General features: G+C 36.3%; 1 protein-coding gene across 4 annotated transcripts in view; it reads right to left on the bottom strand.

Annotated features, from left to right (window-relative positions):
- The window catches only part of NUP205 (nucleoporin 205), a 94,842-nt gene that overhangs the window by 58,986 nt on the left and 12,100 nt on the right, over nt 1-23,756 (bottom strand). For 3 of the 4 annotated variants that reach the window (XM_527899.9, XM_016958191.4, XM_016958190.4), the window contains exons 2-11: nt 20,960-21,102; nt 18,385-18,556; nt 15,793-15,937; nt 15,079-15,238; nt 14,176-14,404; nt 13,284-13,448; nt 7,196-7,371; nt 4,509-4,625; nt 4,209-4,346; nt 593-743 (exon numbers count right to left, since the gene is read on the bottom strand). In XM_527899.9, the coding sequence (XP_527899.5) occupies nt 593-743; nt 4,209-4,346; nt 4,509-4,625; nt 7,196-7,371; nt 13,284-13,448; nt 14,176-14,404; nt 15,079-15,238; nt 15,793-15,937; nt 18,385-18,556; nt 20,960-21,102 (1,596 nt within the window). Of the gene's footprint in view, nt 1-592; nt 744-4,208; nt 4,347-4,508; nt 4,626-7,195; nt 7,372-13,272; nt 13,449-14,175; nt 14,405-15,078; nt 15,239-15,792; nt 15,938-18,384; nt 18,557-20,959; nt 21,103-23,756 lie in introns of all 4 variants that reach the window. The other variant, XM_016958192.4, reaches the window with a different exon arrangement.

The following is a 23,756-nucleotide window of genomic DNA, read 5'->3' as shown; positions in this document are numbered from 1 at the left end:
GCTTTGGAGCCAAGCCGATTTCAGCTCCCATCATGGCTCTCCAAATAGCTGTGATGTTGGGTAAATTCCTTAACTTCTCTAAACCTCAGTTTCTTCACATGTAGAAATAAAAATATCTACCTAACAAAGCAGATGCTTAATTTCTTTTCCCTTTTACAGTGTTTTTGGTCTAACCAAACCAGTCTGAAAATTAAATAAGAAAACTGGGAGACAGTCAAGAGAAAAATTCTAAGTACTGAAATTAAGAAAAAAAAAAAATACAAAGATAAATTAATCAAACTTATAAGGCAAGGGCATATGCTTTTTTTGTGGACCAGATGTGTTCTGGAAAATTTTCATACATTAATTCTGATTTGTCAAAATGAACTGTATTTTATAAAGGAGAATGACAAAACTCCCCAATCTGTGAGACCATAATCACAGCATCACTATGCATAAAGCTGTACGCATGCTTCTTTCACCCTATTGTTATGAAAATAATTTATACCTCTGGTAGAACCTAGTTCAAACACCAATGTTCTTAATAGGTAGTGGGATACTGAACTTAAAAGAGTATAACAACAAACTTTAACAACATCCACATATTCCTTACCATGACTACTACCATTGACTTTGAGCAGGCTGAAACAGTAGTGGGCACACTGAGGCCCATTGGCCAATCCCTGGAGCATCTTCAAATAAGGAATATAAATAGTTGGAGGCAACAGGTCACCCATTTGCCTAACAAACTTTGACAAGACAACCTGAAAAAGAGAGAAACAAATGGTTTATATAATGTATATCTTAACTTTAAGGCAACACGGACTAGCTAATAAAGACGACATATAAACTAAAAGTAGTGCTCTGACTTAACCCTCGCAACAGACAAATTTAACTGATATTCTATTTATGAAAAATTGTTTAAGCTTGTCATTAGCAATTTAATGCAATTATAAAATAATACCTTTATGAAATAAAAGTACATTTTTAAAAAAATATCTCAATGTCACAAAATATAAGACCACTCAGATTTTAAAAATATAAGACATGTGACATTTACTCATCCAAAAATCAACCAGCAATTCAAAAGTACACTTAAAATCCAGAGTTCCTATATCCCAGCCAAATTAGTATCTAGACCTAGGAAATTTAAATCATTTTTGATGGTAACTTAAGCATATTCTGTTCTGTGGTCAAACCAATGCCACGTTCCCATACTCCTGTTCTTTAAGTCCATTTCTTAATTTTCCCTTTTTCTTCCTTATGCCTTAAACCTATTATCAACAACTAACAATATTACTCAAACTCACTAGTTGGAACTGAGAACTGAAAACACTACAGGTGTCTGGAAATAACTGTTAAATCAGCTAGGTTTAAAAATGGTTTGGCTGGGCGCAGTGGCTCACACCTGTAATCCCAGCACTTTGGGAGGCCAAGGCGGGCAGATCATGAGGTCAAGAGATCAAGACTATCCTGGCCAACATGGTGAAACCTCGTCTCTACTAAAAATACAAAAATTAGCTGGGTGTGGTGGCACACACCTGTAGTCCCAACTACTCGAAAGGCTGAGGCAGGAGAATCAATTGAACCCAGGAGGCAGAGGTTGCAGTGAGCCAAGATTGCGCCACTGCACTCTAGCCTGGCAACAGAGAGAGACTCCGTCTCCAAAAAAAAAAAAAAGGTTTTATGATGATGTAGCAAAATATCATTTTTAAGAGAGATATAATTACTTAAATATTAAGGGATGGAATTCATGTATTTGCCTATAATTTACTTTAAAATAAAACGAAAGTAAAAATAATATAGCAGGCTGGGCACGGTGGCTCACGCCTGTAATCGCAGCACTTTGGGAGGCCAAGGTGGGTGGATCACCTGAGGTCAGGAGTTCGAGACCAGCCTGACCAACATGGTGAAAACCCGTCTCAACTAAAACAATACAAAAGTTAGCTGGGCATGATGGCGGGTGCCTGTAATCCCAGCTCCTTGGGAGGCTGAGGCGGGAGAATCACTTAAACCCAGGAGGTGGAGGTTGCAGTGAGCCTAGATCAGGCCATTGCACTCCAACTTGGGTGACAAAGTGGGACTCCGTCTCAAAATAAATAAATAAATAAATAAATAAAATAATAATATAGTAGATGAAGCAAACATCATAAGATGTTAACTTAAGATGTGAAATTAAAATGTGGGGCATTCCTTATAATAATTCCCTCTTCCACATGTTTCAAATTTTTCATTACTGCTAGCTTTCTTAAAAACTTTAAAAATTTTTAAGTAAATCTTTCTCCAAAACATTCTTTTTCTTTTGAGACAGGGTCTTACTCTGTCACCCAGGCTGGAATGTAGTAGCACAATCACAGCTCACTGCAGCCCAGATGATCCTCCCACCTCAGCCTCCCGTGCAAATGGGGCCATAGGTATGCACCACCATGTCTGGCTAATTTTTAAAATATATTTTGTAGAGACAGGGTTCACCATGTTGCTCAGACTAGTCTAAAACTCCTGAGCACAAGTAATCTGCCTACCTTGGCCTCCCAAAGTGCAAGTATTACAGGTGTGAAGCACCGTGCCTGGCTCAAAACGTATTTTTTAAATGAGAAAAACACTGAAACAATACAGTTTAAAAAGTGGCATCTGGGCCAGGCACAGTGGCTCACGCCTACAATCCCAGCACTTTGGGAGGCTGAGGCGAGTGGATCACCTGAGGTCGGGAGTTCGAGACCAGCCTGACCAACATGGAGAAACCCCATCTCTACTAAAAATACAAAATTAGCCTGGTGTGGTGGCGCATGTCTATAATCCCAGTTATTCGGGAGGCTGAGACAGGAGAATCGCTTGAATCTGGGAGGCGGAGGAGGTTGGGGTGAGCTGAGATTGCGCCATTGCACTCCAGCCTGGGCAACAAGAGCGAAACTCCATCTCAAAAAAAAAGGCATCTGATCTGGAGTCCAGAAAAAAAAAAAAAACACACACACATTGCATAAAAGCTTCTAGAACAGAAATCCCCCCAAATGAACACGGCAATCTCCTGCCAACTCTTTTTTGTTTTTTTTAAAGAGTCAGGGTCTCACTCTGTTGCCTAGGCTGGAGTGCAGTGGCGTAACCACATCTCACTGTAACCTCAAACCCCGGGGCTCAACGTGTCCTCTTGCCTCAGCCTGAGCAGCTAGGACTACAGGCTCATGATAGCACACCGAGCTAGTATTTTTTGTAGAGATGGGGTCTCATTATATTGCCCAGGCTGGTCTCAAATTTTGGCTTCAAGCGATCGTCCCACCTCAGCTTCCCAAGGCACTGGGATTACAGGTGTGAACTACTGCATAGCAATTCATTTTATTTGCCTCTGCACATCATACTTTAGTTAATACAGAAAGAATTTTTGCCTGTATTATCTACAGACTCATAGGCATTTTGCCATCAATTAGAACGTCTAAGAATTCTCCTTTAATACTTGTACCTCTCCTATCCTCCCAAACTTGAAAAGATTGTCATGCCTATGGAGAACTAAAATACTAATAAAATTCAAGTGGGGCACAGTGCTCATGCCTGTAATCCCACTGCTTTGGGAGGGCTGAATGAAGCCAGGAATTACAGACCAGCCTGGTCATCATAGCAAGGCCCTGTCTTTTAAAAATAAGTAAATAATAAAGAGACTGGATGCCTTTCTGCCTCTAATAATTCAACACATATCTAGTATCCAATAAAGGATTGACTACATTAACTTCAAAATCAACAGAACTTAAATTTTAAGAGTTTCAAATTTTCTTTTATAAAAGAAAAAAGTAGGCTGGGCACAGTAGCTCATGCCTGTAAATCCAGCACGTTGGGAGGCCAAGGCAGATGGACATTTGAGCTCAGGAGCTACAGACCAGCCTGGGTATCATGGCAAAACCCCATCTCTACAAAAAATACAAAAACTAGCCGGGTGTGGTGGTGTATGCCTGTAGTCCCGACTACGCTGGGGGCTGAGGCGGGAGGATCACTTCCACCTGGGAGGTCAAAGCTACAGTGAGCTGAGATCGCGTCACTGCACTCCAGCCTAGGTGACAGAGTGAGACTTTGTCTCAACATAAATGAATAAATAAATGAAATTTAAAAAGTGTAAGTCTCTAAAGGTTACACTAGTGATCATTTGTGTTAACAGCAATAAAATCAGGAAGTAATATCTTTCATGTTTTCAAGACTCTCTATCACAGTACCAGAGTATAAAAGAGGAAAACCTAAAGACTCACCTGGCGTTGAGGGGGCCGCTGATGAGCCACCCCTAGATAAGAGCCCATGATAGTTGGAGTCTGAAGAGGCTCTGTGGGACACCAATATTCTAGAGCAAGCTCCAGATGAAAAGGGTTCTTTTTATATAGCTCGCCAATCTGCAAAGAGTAAGCAAAGACTGTAGGGAAATGTCTATGACTGAAAAATTACTTTCAATAAAAAAAGGACATTTAAAGTATTACACCTGAAATTTTCCAAAGTTAGGGGAAAAAATAATGAAAGGAGGGAAAGAGGACAAGCTTTCTAATATAATGGCTTACCAAAAGCATTAAGTGTTCCAGGTCCCTTCTAAGTGAAATGGGGGGTTCATTACCCATCTGCATACTCATGTGAATCATTCGAGCATCTTCATCTGCCCGATTCCTCAGCTGTTTCACCTATTAAATTTATTAGATATAGTTTTAATATGTAAATGTATTGTACATGCTAATAATAATGAAATCAGGCAACTGTCTTAAAGTGACTACATACAAGAATATATTTTTTAAATATCTATTCCACTTTAGGTGACATGAAGAAACATGCCAGGAATCTTATTTGCAATATTACTACCCATAATGTATAATATCTTAAAACTTGAATGCATTTTCCACTATAGAAAAGTTGAACTTAACTGTAGTGTTTCTCAATGGGGACATTACTGACATTTGGGCACAATGTTTCTTCACTGGGTTGGATTATCCTGAATATTCCAGGACATTTAGCATCCTTGGAACTACCTACCAACTATCAATAACAACACCAGAGTCATCATAACAAGCAAAACTGGCCCCACTCATTTCCCAAACACACTCTGAAGAACATTATACCTCAGTTGAGAATCACTGCTTCACAACATTTGTGTGAACTAAATGCCAACAAAAATAAGAAACAAATTCTGTTAAAAAAAAAAAAAACATAGCTAGACAAATCCACAATTACAGTTGGAAATACCAACACTCCTCTCTCAATATTCAATAGAACAAGTACACAGAAAATCAGTTAAGGATATGGAAAACTTAAAAAACAGCATCAACCAACTTGACTTAATTGACACTTACAGAACATTCCACAGAATAGCAGCAAAATATGTGTTCCTTTCAGGTGTACATAAAATATTTACCAAGATAGGCCATATTCTGAGCCATAAAACAAACCTCAACAAATTTAATACAACTGAAATTCTACAAGGTGTGTTCTCTGAGCACAACGGAATTAAACTAGAAACCTGTGACAGAGATCTGAAAGTCTGCGAACTATCTGGAAATTAAACAACACACTTCTAAATAACCCATCAATCAAAGGAGTCTCAAGGAAAATTAGAAAACATATTAAATTGAACAAAAAAGAAAATGCAACATATCAAAATTTGTGTGGCATAGCTAAAGCAGTGATTGGAGGTAAATGTATAGCATTATTAAATGCTCATATTAGAAAAAAGAAATATTTAAAATCAATAATCTAAGCTTATATCTTAAAAAACAAAATTAAGGGAGCAAATTAAACCCAAGGCAGAGGGAAGAAAATAATAAACATAAGAGCAAAAATCAATAATGGTGAAGCAAAATACGAGAAAATCAATGAAGCCAAAAGCTAATTCACTGGAAAGATCAACGAGATCAATAAACTTCAAGCAAGGTTAATTAAGAACTGGGGGAGAAGACACAAATTACCAATTTTAGGAATTAAAGAGAAGAATCACTACAGATCCTATAAAAATAAAAATAATACAAGAATCCTAAGGGCAAATTTATGATAATCAATTTATACTTTTCAGGAGATATGGTACCAAAACTGCACAATATATTACAAGTGTAGACCTTTCAGGGTGCTTTTAAAAAATGTACATTTGAAATAGGTGGTTTTATAATATAAACACAAAAAAAGACGTTTTTCTCCCTCATTTACTTCCCGCCAACATTTGATGGCTTCTTTGGCACAAAACAGCACACAGAGCATATACTATCAGGAACTGTTTGAAATGGCTCTAAGAATCGCTTTTCAGATGACAGTTACAGCTCAAGCCATCTATTCAAAAGCAGCCTTTGTGTTACGGTTTCTTAAACTCATTATTTTACCTGTATCCATGCTGAAGCCCTTTTATACACTGCAATTCAGAATCTAAACAATCGGGCCAGGCATGGTGGCTCACACCTGCAATCCCAGCATTTTGGGAGGCCGAGGTGGGCAGATCACCTGTTCAAGACCAGCCTGGCCAATATGGTGAAACCCCATTCTAATAAAAATACAAAAAATTACCCAGGTGTGGTGGTGGGCGCCTGTAATCCCAGCTACTTGGGAGACTGTGGCAGGAGAATCGCTTACCCAGGAGGCAGAGATTGCAGTGAGCCAAGATCACACCACCGCACTCCAGCCTGGGCGCAATAGAGCAAGACTCCATCTCAAAAAAAAAAAAAAAAATCTAAACAATTATCTATAAAATGCGATTTTTCCACTGTGCCTCTTCCAAATCATGTATAAAAATATTAAATAAAGCAACCTTAGCACTAATCCTTAGGGCAGCATGAGGTTAGTAATTTTCTACCCACAGAAGCATTTTCATTTAATTACTTTCTCATTTATAAACCATTCACTATGTCAAATATTTCTTTCTACTGACTTATCCCCAGTTAAGAGGACTTATTTCCATAGAACAACAGCAAAATATGTCTTCCCTTCAGGTGTACATAGAACATTTACCAAGACAGGCCATATTCTGAGCCATAAAACAACCTCAAAAAATTTAATACAACTGAAATTCTACAAGGTATGTTCTCATACCTTGTAGAGACTCATGACTTATTTCATGAGTCACAAACTGATTCACAAGATGTAATACAGCTACTGGCAAATTTTAGTCTGTATTAAAACTTTTTATTAGTTTCCAAAACATAAAGCTGGTTAATCAGTTTAAAATTATTTTATAAAATTCTTCTACTATTTACTCATCCTACATTATTACACTTACCTTCATTGGCATAAGTGCAAGAAAATCTGTGATGAGATTATGGACTCTGCGAATATAAAATTCTTCCTGATAAAAGTATTCTGATACCACTACAGATTCCGTGAGGAACAGGAAAACGTTGTCAGCAATTGCGAGTTCTGCCATTGCTTCATCTGCCTCTGTGAATTCTGCCAGAGCTAGAAATAGATTTTAAAACACAGTACATGGAGGAAAAGTCATTAACCCAGATTGTAATTATATCTCATAATACTCTGCTGATGGTTCAGACATCTTCCCAACCTTCTAGCATGTGCTATGCACAAAATGAGACTATATATAACTGTAATTGACTCATAAACCCTAAAGAACTCACAAACCCCAAATAACAATATACTCTGAATGTGTATTAGAAAAATACATACTCTTTGAAATAATAACATAACTAATGAAAATTATTTTAGAGATGTGTGATGCAACACTGATGTAGTCAGGGAGCTATCATCCAAACATTCACATATTAAAATGATGTTAAGACTTTAATCCCAATGAAATCTCACGGGTCATCTGAAAAGTCTTCAATCCAAGACCAAAACCTGAACATGAATAGGTAAGTAACTGTGCTAATTTGGTAACCAAGTAGCTAAAATTTAAAAACTAAATTTTAACTTGAATATAAACTTGTCTAACTGTAATTTTTTTATATTTTATTTGGAAAATATCCAATATATATCTAAAAATAAGTATAATAAACCTCTACATAGCCATCACCTGTTTCAATACTACCAACTTATGGACAATCTTACCTCATCTATATCTTCCCCCTCTCCACTCATACATATCTCATTAAAGCAAATTCCAATTTAACATTTTACCAGTAAGTATTTGCAGTGTACAACTCAAAAATATACTTAAGAAACAAGGCCGGGCGGGGTGGCTCATGCCTGTAATCCCAGCACTTTGGGAGGATCACCTGAGGTCGGGAGTATGGAGAAACCTCATCTCTACTAAAAATACAAAAAATTAGCCGGGTGTGGTAGCGCATGCCTGTAATCCCAGCTACTGGGGAGGCTGAGGCAGGAGAATCACTTGAACCCAGGAGGCGGAGGTTGCGGTAAGCCAAGATCACGTCATTGCACTCCAGCCTGGGAAATGAGCAAAACTCCGTCTCAAAAAAAAAAGAAAGAAAGCAAAAGTAAAAATTCACTACATACTCACACACAACACCATTATCGTATCTTTATTTTATTTTATTTTTTGAGACAGGGTCTCACTCTGTCACCCAGGCTGGAGTGCAGTGGTACAATCTCAGCTCACTGCAACCTCTCCCTCCCAGTTCAAGCAATTCTCAGGCCTCAGCCACCCAAGTAGCTGGGATTATAGGTGTGCGCCAACACACCTGGTTAATTTTTGTATTTTTAGTAGAGACAGGGTTTCACCATGTTGGCCAGGCTGGTCTTGAACTACTGACCTCAAGTGATCCTCCCATCTCGGCCTCCCAAAGTGCTGGGATTACAGGCGTGAGCCACTGCGCCTGGCCATTATCATATCTTTAAAACTAATTCCTCAGCTGGGTGCAGTGGCTTGATCTAGAGTGACTTAATCTGACTTACATTCAACTTTCTATTAAGAGTATGTCATAGGTTATGGTGTATCTTTCCATCAAGAAACATATCGCTGATTACTGCTTTTAAATTTTGAATATAAAATTCCTAGGTAATTGTGTGGCAATCTGGCTTTGAAAAAGACTACTACACAGCTTATTCTGTTTGACTGTCATGCAGACCAAATACATAGTCTGTTACCGAAAGTACATTTTCATTGCCTTGAAAAGGGCCAGGAACAGATAAAAGCCAAGACAGTCTCAAACAGAGGAAAACATATGATTTGTGGTATTTTATTTTTATTATTTATTTATTATTTATTTCGAGATGGATTCTCGCTCTGTCGCTGAGACTGGAGTGCAGTGGCACGATCTCAACTCACTGCAACCTCCGCCTCCCAGGTTCAAGAGATTCTCCTGTCTCAGCCTCCCAAGTAGCTGGGACTATAGGCACGCACCACCACGCCTGGCTAATTTTTTGTATTTTTAGTAGAGATGGGGTCTCACCATGTTGGCCAGGATGGTCTTGATCTCTTGACCTCATGATCCACCCGCCTCGGCCTCCCAAAGTGTTAGGATTACAGGCATGAGTCGCCATGCCTGGCCTGTTTTTTTAATGTTTTGTTTCGTATTTTGAAATAAAGTCTGCATATCAGCCAGGTGTGGTAGCTCATGCCTGTAATCCCAACACTTAGCCAAGACAGGAGGATTGCTTGAGCCCAGGAGTTCAAGACCAGCCTAGGCAACATAGTGAGACCTCATCTCTACAAAAAAATCAAAGAATTAGCTGTGGTCCCACCTACTTGGGAGGCTGAAGTGGAAGGATCATGTGAGCCCTGGAGGTTGAGGCCACTGAGCCATGGTCACACCACTGCACTCCAGCCTGGGCAACAGGGAAGCCACTATCTCAAACAAACAAAAACCTGCATATCTACCCATATTATACAAAATCCTTGAGAATAAAATATTTTCTTAATTCTTTAGTATGACTAGTAATAACAATTACTAAAATTACTAATTATTAAATATTTTCAGTAACAATAACAAATTCTTTCAAACCTTTACTTGAATTCAAAAATACCGGAATTAAAAGAGAATCAACTCAAGATTACGTCTTTTATTTTTTTTGAAACAGAGTCTTACTCTGCTGCCCGGGCTGGAGTGCAGTGGTGCGATCTTGACTCACTGCAACCTCTGCCTCCCAGTTTCAGCCATCCTCCAGCCTCAGCCTCCTGAGAAGGTAGGATTACAAGCATGTGCCACCACACCCAGTTAATTTTTGTATTTTTAGCAGAGTCAAGGTTTCGCCCTGTTGGCCAGGCTGGTCTTGAACTCCTGACATCAAGTGATCTGACTACCTCAGCCTCCCAAAGCACTGACATTACAGGCATGAGCCACTATGCCCAGCCAAAAATTACTTCTTGAAGACCATTTAGGCAATAAGGCATCATTGTCTTAATATAAATTGATTTTCAATGCCTAAAAACAGTATGCTAAAATTCTGTAAAGCTTAGTGAAATTACAAAAATGCTTGGTTTTTTTGCTGATTTTTTTTTTTTGGAAACAGAGTTTCACTCTGTCACCCAGGCTAAAGTGCAGTGGCATGATCTCAGCTCACTGCAACCTCTGCCCACTAGGTTCAAGCAATTCTCCTGCCTCAGTCTCCCAAGTAGCTGGGATTACAGGCACGCGCCACCATGCTTGGCTAATTTTTTGTGTTTTTAGTGGAGATGGGCTTTTACCACGTTCGCCAGTCTGGTCTTGAACTCCTGACCTCAAGTGATCCACCTGCCTCATCCTCCTAAAGTGCTGGGATTACAGGCGTGAGTCACCACACCCGGCCGATGCTTGTTTTTTTAATTTTTTTTTGAGATGTGATCTCACTCTGTCACCCAGGCTGGAGTGCAATGGAGCAATTTCAGCTCACTACAGCCTCTGTCTCCTGGGCTCAAGTGATCCTCCTGCCTCAGCCTCCTGCGTAGCTGGGACTACAGCCAAGGGCATGTCACCACACTGGGCTAATTTTTAATTTTTTGGAGAGATGAGGTATCACTACATTGCCCAGGTTTGTCATGAACTCCTGGGCTCAAGCAATCCTCCCACCTCGGCCTCCCAAAATGCTGGGATTATAGGCATGAGGCACTGCACCTGGATTCATGCCTTTTATAGAATAATATAATAAACACATTTGATAAAAGTTTCAGAAGTCTATGAAGAGAACAGAAACCAATTTTTCAAATTGGAGATCTTCGTTAAAACTTGTCTGGATTATTTCAAGAAGTGACCATTTCTGCAAAATAACACAAGCTAGTCATTTTTTCTAACAATTTTTAAAATGCAAATTAACAGAAAAATTTTTATAGTTTAAAAATTCTAATTATAATACCCCTAACTATTAAAGCTTATAAAAGGATATGAGCATATAAAATCAAAGAGATTAAGTAGCCAAAGATCTGGGACTTGAAACTAGGGCTGTGATTCCTAACCTATTTTTACTATTATTCTACAGCAAACTATAGCATATTCTATTAAACCTTTCAAAACTAGTGCAGTGGTATGGGCAATTATAGCATAAGATTGTGACCATATTACCTAATATTATAATAACTATCTATGTATAACTATATTATATAGTTAATATATTAACTATCACACCTGGGCATGGTGGCTCGCGCCTGTAATCCCAGCACTTTGGGAGGCCAAGGCAGGCAGATTGCCTGAGCTCCGGAGTTCGAGACAAGCCTAGGCAACACGGTGAAACCACGTCTCTACTAAAATACAAAAACTTAGCTGGGTGTGGCAGCGTGCGACTATAGTCCCAGCTACTCGAGAGGCTGAGGCAGAATTGCTTGAACCCAGGAGGCAGAGGTTGCAGTGGCCTGAGATCATGCCACTGCACTCCAGTCTGGGCAACAGAACGAGACTCCATCTCCAAAATAAAAAAAGAAGATATTAACTATCACATAGCCACTTCAAAGGTTAAAGGGTAACTTTATGTCAGAAAAGTAGTGAAATAAGACTTATAAATGATGAGGGTACGTACAGGTTAGAAACAGAATTTGTACAGGAATGTAAAAGTCTAATTCGCTATCAGCATTTAGATATATAGATGACAGACAGACAGAAATTAACTGGCCAAAGAAAGACTCCTAACACAAAAAAAGCTTTCTGCAAACACCTTGGGAACAGCATGACACTAGTGAAAACAAAATGTTCTGGAATTACACAATTGATAAGATACTAGAATCTGTTGATACTTTAGGATTAGAAAACTGACATAAATTGTAAACTTGAATAAAGCCTTTCTAGATTTACCATAAAAAGACAATTCTTTGGGCTTCGTGTTCCATGTATGGTTCTCATTCTGTTAGAATAAACCCCTACTAATATGACAATTAGATAATGTAAATGTAAATAGCAGAATATATGCTACAGTGAGTTAACAGGTTGTTAAAAGTCAGTATTCTGGTCAGGCGCGGTGGCTCACACCTGTAAACCCAACACTCTGGGAGGCCAAAGCAAGTGGATCACCTGAGCTCAGGAGTTCGAGACCAGCCCAGCCAACATGGTGAAACCCTGTTTCTACTAAAAATACAAAAGATTAGCCGGGTGTGGTGGCATGTGCCTGTAGTCCAATTACTTAAGAAGCTGAGGCAGGAGAATCACTTGAACCCAGTAGGTGGAGGTTGCAGTGAGCTGGGATCGAACCACTGCACTCCAGCCTGGGCCACAAAAAAGAAAAGTCGGGATTCCACATCTGTTCTTGACTGATCCAAATATCTCCTTTTTAATACACTGTATGGAAAAATAACTGTTTTTAATTTGACACAATGTGAAAAACTAGTTTGTGAACAAATCAAGAAGTAAAATGTATAAAAATAAAAGGAATAGTATACTTTAATTTTAAAAAACATTTAAGGCCGGACGGGGTGGCTCACGTGTTGCAATCCCAGCACTTTGGGAGGCCGAGGCAGGCGGATCACCTGAGGTCGGGAGTTCAAGACCAGCCTGACCAACATGGAGAAACCCCATTTCTACTAAAAATACACAATTAGCCAGGTGTGGTGGCGCATGCCTGTAATCCCAGCTACTTGGGAGGCTGAGGCAGGAGAATCGCTTGAACTTGGGAGGCAGAGGTTGCAGTGAGCCAAGATTGCGCCATTGCACTCCAGCCTGGGCAACAAGAGCAAAACTCCATGTCAAAAAACAAAAAAAAAAACAAAAAAATTTAATGTGACGCTGTCATTCCAAATTTTAAACTCATACCCTGAAGGTAAAAGAGCATTGTCAGTGGCTCCAAGAATGGGAAATAGTATTTCATATAATATTTTTGAGAGACAAGGAGAAAAAAGTCTGTATTTCACTACTACACTAAAAGTTTCATTTAATACAACTCTGGATATCTTCCTATGCTTATGCTTATGTATGTCAAAGATAACACTCCTTCCAAAAATGTCATTAAGTGCTAACATGTGTTTCTCATAACAAAATTACCTACAATCAATTCACCTGTCACATCGGGTAGCTGGGATATTCCCCTCAATGCCAGCGCCCAGGCAAGTCTAACAGTGGCTTGGAGCCCAGGCAGTTTCCAAAGCTGTGAGTCCTGAAGACGAGAGTGAATTGTTGCAATGTACTGTTTTTCTGTCAACAGTGGAAGTTGATGAATCATATCTGAAAACACAAAAATAGACCACTTTACCGATCACCAGATAAATTCTCACTTCTGATACACAGGAATAATATCCAAAAGTCAGAAAATCTGAGCATTCTCACAGAAGAATAATGACCAATTAACATTAATTTCTATATCCCAAAAGGTACACTACTGTTGATTGTACACATACTAAAAACAAAAAAAGAAAATGACATTAATCCTAAATTTCAATTTCACTATTTTCAGTCATTTTTATAAGTGTACTACAAATAAACTAGAAAAAAGTTAGACACTCATTTTTTCTGCACATAAATTCTAAAATAGAAATCATGCTATCTAAAGATCACAAAAATTTTATTTACTTCACAGAAAACACAGATCAAAGATAACATTACTGAAATGGCAGTCACTGTCTCAGAATGTTTTAATAAAAAGTTTGAAAATGTAAATGAATGGTAAAGAAACAAGCAATTAAGTAAATTAGGCATGTGCAATCATGAACATGTATAATATATGCTTTAATACTTTCCATTCCAAATCCCCCCAAAAAACAGAAATAATTAACAGGACTGCAGCTGTTTTTTAAATGTGATCTTATATATAAATATTCAAATATGAACGGATTGCAAACACAGGAACAGAGCAGTCTATTTTAGTAGCTAAAATATCACCCTTTTTAAATGTTATCCCCACAATTTTAAATCTGATTTTTTTTAATGTAGGAAAATGTATAAAACTCAATACCATCTCGTTCCTCTGTGCTTTGCTCTATAAAACTGATATCAAAACAGTACAGAAGCGCCATAAGAAGAGCCAGATTCACTGCATCCAGTGAGCCATTAGCCTCAACTGTCACTCTTTCCAAATGTCCAATGAGGAGGAGAGTGTCTTCTTTGCCTAAAGGTGACTGGCAAGCCCAGGCAAAAAGGCTTTCTGCAAGAGACTGCCTGCACTCCTTAATGAGATCAGAAACCTAGAAATAAAAACATGACTATCAGTATAAATAAATTACAGTGAAGCCTGGTCTTATTCCAAAGTACGAACTACCTTTTACAAAGGCTAATAAAAAAACCTATCTAAATACACAAGTGATCCTAAGATGTCACCTCTGGAATTCTGAACAAACCCTATTGTTTATTCCTTATCCTTAAGTTCCTTAAGAAATTGGGATGACCAATTTCTTGTTCATTTCATAAAAAGAGCTAGAATGGCACATAAATGACTATACAGAAGCTGAAACAACTGCAAGTCAATTTTATGGACACAGCTGACTACAAACTTTAATATACATTATGAGCTGACTACAATTAACAACAATTTATTGTATACTGTACTGTCAAACAGTAGTACAGTGAATTCTGAATGTTCCCAACACAAAGAAATAATAAACGTTTGAGGTGATGGATATGCTAATTATGATTTGATTATTACATATCATACATATGTATCAAAATACCACACTGTACCCTACACATATGTACAGTTTTGTGTCAATGAAAAATAATAAAAGCAAAAAAAAAGAAAAGTGGCAATCAGACATGGTGTCAGCTACATAATTCATCTTGAAAAAATGAATATTCTAACTGTCATGTTTCTGCCTCTGAGATTTGACAGACAACTGATGAATTGATTTCATTGAACCCTTGCCTCTTTGCGATGTTTTTCACTGCCCAAACCTCTCTCTCGCTGTAGTTTCTCAAACTCATTATTCACATCAATCTGTGACACCAGGGTAAGAACTTTATAAGTCAATCCTTGCTCCATCAGCTCATCTGTAAAGCGTGTTGTCATGGAAGCCAGCTCAGGACTGTAATGAAAAGAAATCAATAAACTATGTTAAATAATATTGTTTATGCTTCTTCATAATAATAGGTATAGCAAACGCTCTTTTTTTGAGACAGGGCCTTGCTCTGTCACCCAGGCTGGAGTGCAGTGGCGTGATCATGGCTCACTGCAGCCTTGACGTCCCAGGCTCAGGTCTTTCTTCCACCTCAGCGTCCCAGGTAGCTGGGACTGCAGGTGCATGCCATCATGCCCAGCTAATTTTTCTATTTTTTGTAGAGATGGGATTTCATCATGTTGCCCAGGCTGATCTAAAACTCCTGAGCTCAAGACTGTAATCTGTAATCCCAGCACTTTGTAATCCAAAAATAATTTGGGCCACTGCACCTCAGTCCAAATTATTTTTTATTTATAAACACAATAAAACAGATTTAAATTGTTATTTCTGTCTTGGCAGAATAAGGGAGTATATTACTCAGCTTATGTTACATATTGCTCAGATTGTATATAATAAGGGAAATATTGTCATACTTCAAGTAATTTCAAATTAACCCCTGAAATCCCAAGAAGTAAAAAGACCTGAGTTCTAGGGTCCATGTCTTTCCCCGTCTAGACTGTATCAAGGCTTTCAAGGAATTCGCAATGCATCGCTTTCCATCCCAGTACAAAAGAACAGCTACTAATCCTCTGGTAAGGCCAGGAAAATGTGGCTGTTGATGCTCTCCTAAAAAAGGAAGTTGAGAAATAATATTGTTAATAAACACATATGTGTTTAGGAAGAGACAAAAATCAATATAACAATGTTCAGTTCAAAGAATCACAGTAGCTCAGGGCTTAAGGGGCCCTGGGGTCCTCTACTACAAACATCCATCCACTGTCTAACTTCTTGCTCAACATATTCGAGGGCCATCCAACTTATCCCTAAACACCAGCAGGGACATGGAATTCACCATTTTCCAAACTCTCAATTTCTAACTCTCACACTTACCTGTGATTTCTACATACTGGGTGAGAATCTTTTGGTCTCACTGTTGTCCACTAAATTTAATTTTATTCAATGCCCATTTTACTATCTCATATGGAATCTTTCAAATATTTCTAAGTTTCTTCCCTCAGAATCTTCTCTGAATAAACAACCTTTTTATAATTCAAGTTCAGTCACCATTTTAACTACTCTCCTTTGAATGAGTTCTACCTTTTTTTTTGAGATGGAGTCTCACTCTGTCACCTAGGCTGGAGTGCAGTGGCGTGATCTCACTGCAACCTCTGCTGCCTAGGTTCAAGCAATTCTCCTGCCTTAGCCTCCTGAGTAGTTAGGATTACAGGCACTTGCCATAGCACCCGGCTAATTTTTGTATTTTAAGTAGCTATGGCATTTCACCATGTTGACCACGCTGGTCTTGAATTCCTGACCTCGTGATCCACCTGCCTTGGCCTCCCAAAGTGGTGGGATTACAGGTGTGAGCCACCACGCCTGGCTAAGTTTCACTTTTTTTTTAAGAGTACTTTGCCTACAGTTTCAGTTTCATTTCCTAAAGCTTTCTTTTCCCCTTACTGCAATTACTCCTCCACTCTACTCCTTTCTGTTCCCCAAATTCATCACCTTGCTTCACCCTCTTGCACAGACAATTTCTTCTGCCTGGATGCGCTTCATCCTCCCAAATAACCACCTATTCCACCTGATGTATGCTTACTCATTTTGCAACATCTACCTTAAACTTCATGATGTTGTTAAGTGTTTTCTGTACAATCAAGGTCCATCTAATACCATCTCTAAATCTCTTTGGACCATCTCTAAATCTTGCACAAAACTGCATTAATTGTACTTAATTGTGTCAAAATATTTGTTTCCACATCATTCTCAATTATTAGAGTATGAGCTTATTTACACTAGTTGAGATTTTATTCATCTTTATATCACTGGAGTGATATAATTAACACCATGCCTGGCACATGGTAGGTATAGAAGAAATGTTTGTTAAATGAAAGTTCCAAGTTAAACTCAAAACTCAAGCATGTCTAGTGAACATCCCCCTCATTCTCAATATCATACTTCTTTTAATGCAGACTTAGGTCAAAAAGGATTTTGGCAGCCACAAATTATCTTTAGACCTATTAAACTTTTGTTCAACTGACATGCCCATATTTTCTTCAAATGGCTCCTCCATTATAATTAAAACAAACTGCTTATAGTATAGAAATTTTTCTCTCTTTTCTCTACACAGCAGCCAGAGAAATAATTTCAGAGTTAGAATGAATTACGTAATGTCTCTGCTTAAAGCCCTCATCAACAACTTTCTATTGCAATTAGAATAAAATCCAAATACCTTTCATATCATGCAAAATCAAACATGCTCTGATTCCTGCTGTATCTGCATCTTCCTTTGCTCTCCCTCTCACTTATGATGCTCTAGCCACAATGATCTTTTTATCCTTAAACACGCCTTTATTCCCACCTCAAGCATTGGCTGCTTGCTCTCCCTGGAAAAGCCTTACCCAATAGGTCTGGGTGGCTGGCACCTTCTCATCATTTGGGTCTCAAGGCAAATGACCCCATCTTAGAGAGGCATTCTCTACGGATCCTACTTAGAGTTGCCTTAGCCAGCCTCCACCTCTCTATATCCCACTGCTTTATTTTATTTTCTTCCTAGTACTCTGTATTATTGAAATCATCTTATTTTTTACCTACTCATGCATTATCTGAATTACTCTCTCAAAAAGAAATTCCAAAAAAGTGGTGACCTTACCTGCCTACTCACTGACAGTAAGTGCTTTGTGCTATAAAATTTCTGAGATGTCTTTAACAATTCTGATCACTAAACTGAAGCCTTCCTTTCAATCAAAGGTTAAAAAAGGATAGCCGGGCATGGTGGCACATGCCTGTAATCCCAACTACTCGGGAGGCTGAGACATGAGAATCACTTGAACCCGGGAAGTGGAGGTTGCAGTAAGCCGGTATCATGCCACTGCACTCCAGCCTGGGCAACAGAGCGAGACTCTGTCTCAAAAAAAAAACAACAAAGATTAAAAAAGGAAATATTTTGAATATGGTTTTACCAAACTGCATCCTTAGAAACTATGATAGAATCTAAACAATAAACTATTTTAAACTATGAGTGATTTTATAATTTTGCATTATTTTACCACTGTTTCAGTTAAATGTCAACCTACCAGCAAGAAGAAGCTCAACAGCTGCCAATTCTCCAATATCAAAAAGGTCACTGAGAATAAAGGCTTCTTTAATGAGCTGTTCAGGAAGAAGTCGAGTTCCCTGTTGACCCTGAATGGCGACTCCCTCTGTACTGGCTTTCTGAACCTTCTCATGCTGTTGAACATTTTTTGGCTACAATGATAAAATTGTAATTGTTATGAAAATAGCACACTGGAGACAAGGTCCCAAAGTGTTACCTACAGAAGCTTATTCATGATAATTCAGCCTGGTAACATGACAAACAGAAGTATTTCTTACCAGCTAATTTAGAACAGACTTTTATGAAGTAATATTTTGCATAACCTTAAACTTTTTATTCCAATACTACCTTCTCAATAACTGTGACTGCTAAACTCTGATCTGAAAAATTTGGAGAAAATATACAAAATAGCATACTATTTTTCAAGTTTCTACAGAACTTTTCAATTACATAATAAATAAAAATAATAAGGTCTTCAAATGGTACATAACAAATGGATATATGAACTGTTTAATTACTTAGCAGAGCAAGTAACAGTTTATTAATGTTATATAAAATGTAGTCTTATTTCCTAAAAGATAATTTGGTGCAAATATTTAACATATGACGTACAGTACAGAATTATCTGATAGATCATACATCTAAAGTTTCAGAACTTAAAGGTTACACATTGGTCACTGAATCTAGCTCCTCTATTGCAGACAGAAAAACCGACATCCAGCTAAGTCAGGTAACTTGTCTGTGGTCATAAAACTCTCTAGTGGTACAGCCAAGACTGGAAATCAGCTCAACTGGTTCCCAGGCTAGGGTTCTTTCTACTAAAGAAAGCAAAAAAAAAGAAAAAAAAAAAAAGCTAAAAAGCAAAAAGCCATTTCTTGTAACACAATCCTATAAATAGTTCTTAGATGGCTTCCTTGCTGTATATAAAAGAAAAGTGCCAGACTGGGCATGGTGGGTCATGCCTGTAATCCTAGCACTTTGAGAGGCTGAAACAGGCAGATCACTTGAGGCCAGGAGTTCAAGACCAGCCTGGCGAACGTGGTGAAACCACGTCTCTAATACAAAAAAATTAGCTGGACACAATGGCAGGCGACTGTAACCCAGCTACTCTGGAGGCTGAGGAAGGAGGATTGCTTGAACACGGGAGGGAGGTTGCAGTGAGCCGAGATCGCACCGCTGCACTCCAGACTGGATGACAGAGTGAGACTCTGACACACAAACACATACAAGCAAAGGAAAAGTGCCAAACAACAAGAAAAGCATTTTCCAAGTTTGAATCCCCATCACTAAAGTACCCTATTGCTATTGCAAAGAATTTCAAGATGCAGAAATTAAAGATACTCAAGAATTAATTCATTCCATTAACACAACTTACATAATACTATAAACTACTATAAAATAATACTTAAAATTTTAACGTATATCTGGAAATAAACAAAATAATCAATCTTACCAAGCTTAGATATATTAGTAACTAGAGGTCAGAAATTCTAAGGCAGTTAATATTTCTGGAATATACTAAATTTCTTAAATAGTCTTCAAATATTAAGTTTATCTCCTAGCTAGAAATAAACATAATATTAACTTCTATGGAGAATAACATTGCTCCTAAGAAAAATTCCATTAAAATCACAGCAGGGCACAGTGGCTCACGTCTGTAATCCCAACACTTTTTGAGACCAAGGCAGGAAGATCACTTGAGGCCAGGAGTTCAAGACCAGCCTGGGCAACATAGCAAGACCCTATCTCTAAAAAAAATTAGCTGGGCATGGTGGCACACACCTGTAGTCCCAGCTACTTAGGAGTGAGGAGCCAGGAAGAAGGCTTGAACCCAGGAGTTTGAGGCTATAGTGAGCTATTATCAGGCCACTTCACTCCAGTCTGGAGGACAGAGCAACACCCTGTCTTTAAAAAATATCTAGAAAAGAAAATCATTGAATCACTGGAGTGAGACAGGTAACATGTTTTCGTTACCTACATTAAGAGTTTACTTGCAAAGACCTACTATTTGATAGCACAACAGGGTGAAGATAGCCAATAATAATTACACATTTTAAAATAACTAACAGTATAAATGGATTGTTTGGAAAACAATGGATAAATGCTTGAGGGGATGAATGACTCCCCATTCTCCATGATGTGATTATTTCACATTGCATGCCTGTATCAAAACATCTCACGTACCTCATAAATATATACATCCTTTATGTGCTCACAAAAATTAAAAATTAAAAAAATGTTTTTAAAATAGTTTTTGCAGCTGGCATGGTGGCTCATGTCTGTAATCCCAGCACTTTGGGAAGCTGAGGCAGGAGGATCACTGAGGCCAGAAGTCCAAGACAAGCCTGGGCAACAAAGTTAGACCCTGTCTTTTTTTTTTTTTTTTTTTAAGCGTTTAGGGGTACATGTCATCAGGACCTCATGAGACTGTGTCACAGTAAATAAATTTCTGAAAAAAAATTGAAAATTAAAAAAAAAGAAAAAAGTTTACTTGCTTCCTCAATCTTAAAAAAAAAAAAAAAATCCCAAAAAAACTAAAAAAGAAAATTTCTTACCGGATTTTTGAACAATGAGATGAAGTCAGGTTTGTGTTTCTTCAATATCTTATCAAGAAGGTGAACAGCTTCAGGTTGTCTTCTCCAAAGAGCATTTCCCACTTTATGCCAAATGTCTTTGTAAGGACCCCATAGACTAGCAGCTTAAAGAAAAAATAAATGAAACCACCGTCAAAGAAAACATACACTTGAAAAATAATGTGAGGTTACCATCTACACATTTTAGTTACACTCACAGCTACTTTTTAATCTACGAAGTTATCTTAATTAATATAATTATCAATTATATTATAAATAACTATTATAATCAGTATGTTACATTAAATATATTAATATATTATATATAAATATATAATATATATTAATTATGTTATATATTATATATGTATAATATATAATATATATTAATTACATTACATATAATATATATTATACATGTATAATATATATTATATATAATGTATAATATGTTATATGTTATATAGGTATAATATATATTATATATGTATAATATATATTATAGTACATATACATATATGTATATGTACATATAGTACATATACGTATATGTATACATAGTACACATACATATAGTACATATATAATATGTATAGTACATATACATATTATATATGTACAATGTATAATATATATTACATATATGTACAATGTATAATATATATTACATATATGTACAATGTATAATATATATTACATATATGTACAATGTATAATATATATTACATATATGTACAATGTATTATATATTACATATATGTACAATGTATAATATATATTACATATATGTATAATGTATAATATATATTACATATGTATATATAACATATGTAATATATATAATGATATATAAGATATTTATTTATTAATTAATTAATATAATTATTAATTGATTATATTATATAAAATATAATATAATTATATATAAATATAATTATTAATTAATTATATTATATATTATATCATATATATTAATATAAATTAATATATTATATAATATATAATATAATATCATTAACATATATTATATATAATATATAATTAATATATTATATAATATAGTATAATTTATATATAATATAATATAGTATAATTTATATATTATATAATATAGTATAATTAATATATTATATAATATAATATAATTAATATATTATATAATATAATATAATTAATATATTATATAATATAATATAATTAATATATTATATAATATAATATAATTAATATATTATATAATATAATTAATGTATTATATATTATAAATTAATTTATAATATATAATATAATATAATTAATATATATTATATTATATATAATAATTATACATTATATATAATATAATTTATATATAATATATAATAATTATACATTATATATTATATAATTAATTATATAATATATAATATATAATTAATATATAATATATTATATATAATATAATTAATATATAATATATCATATAATATAATTAATATATAATATAATTAATATATAATATAATATATAATATAATTAATATATATTATATTAATATAATTAATATATTATATTAATATATTATATATAATATATAATATATTAATATAATAAATGATTGCTAATTATATAAATAACAATGTTGTAGCTGATTAAGAGACACTAATATAAAAGCATAGTTTATTAAAATTCTCAAGCAATGATATAAACACATCACTTTATCTGACTTACTATAAAATAAATCCTGACTTTAGGTAGGCACAATGGCTCACGCCTGTAATCCCAGCACTCTGGGAGGCCGAGGCAGACAGATTACCTGAGGTCAGGAGTTTGAGACCAACCTGGCCAACATGGTGAAACCCCGTCTCTACTACAAATACAAAAATTAGCCGGGTGCGGTGGTGCGCACATGTAGTCCCAGCTACTTGGGAGGCTGGGACAGGAGAAATCACTTGAACCCGGGAGGCGGAGGTTGCAGTGAGCCAGGATCGTGCCACTGCACTCTTCTGGCCTGGCCAACAAGATCAAAACCCCACCTCAAAAAAAATTTAAAAATTAAATAAATAAATAAAATAATTCCTGACTTTAAATTGGAATATCAGCTGAACCTAGTTTTACCACTTCATTAGCTATGTGTACTGGAACAAGGGAAATAACCTCTTTAAACTTCAGTTTCCATATATATATATATATATATATATATATATATATAAAACATAAACACCATCTGCTTCAAAGAGCTGTAAGTTTTCAAATGACATAAACCAAGGAAAACACACAGTCCAGTGCCTTTCATATCATAGTCACTCAATAAAGGTAAGTGCCTTTCCTTCCTTTCCTTCTTGTCATCCAGATGAAAAGCAGCAGTAGGGAAATAACTCAGAATTTATAAAACTTAGAAGGTGAAAATGTACTTTGGGCTGAGACACTGGCTATTATAAAACAGCATAGAAATACAGAATACTTTTATAAACTCATATAAAAAGATCACATTTTAATTGATAAACGTCATAACAGTAAGTAATAATGACTGAACTTGGGCTGTGTGCTACTAAGCATGGCCCTAAGCTCTTTACATGTATGAGTATGTCTTACAACACCCTATGAGGTTAGCACTATGGCTTCCTCCATTTTATAAATATGGAAACTGAGGCAGAGAGGTCAAAATATTCACCACCTGAGGTTACACTAGATAATGTCAGAACTTAAGCCCAAGCAGTCTGGGCATCAGAGTGTGCCCTAACCAGTAAATTGTACTTTTACCATAATTTACTGGAAAGTAAATGACACATTTATACTA

This window comes from Pan troglodytes, chromosome 6 (genome assembly GCF_028858775.2).
Source record: "Pan troglodytes isolate AG18354 chromosome 6, NHGRI_mPanTro3-v2.0_pri, whole genome shotgun sequence".
NCBI lineage: Eukaryota > Metazoa > Chordata > Mammalia > Primates > Hominidae > Pan > Pan troglodytes.
Note: the sequence above shows the minus strand (reverse complement) of the source record. Positions and strands in the feature narration are given on the sequence as shown.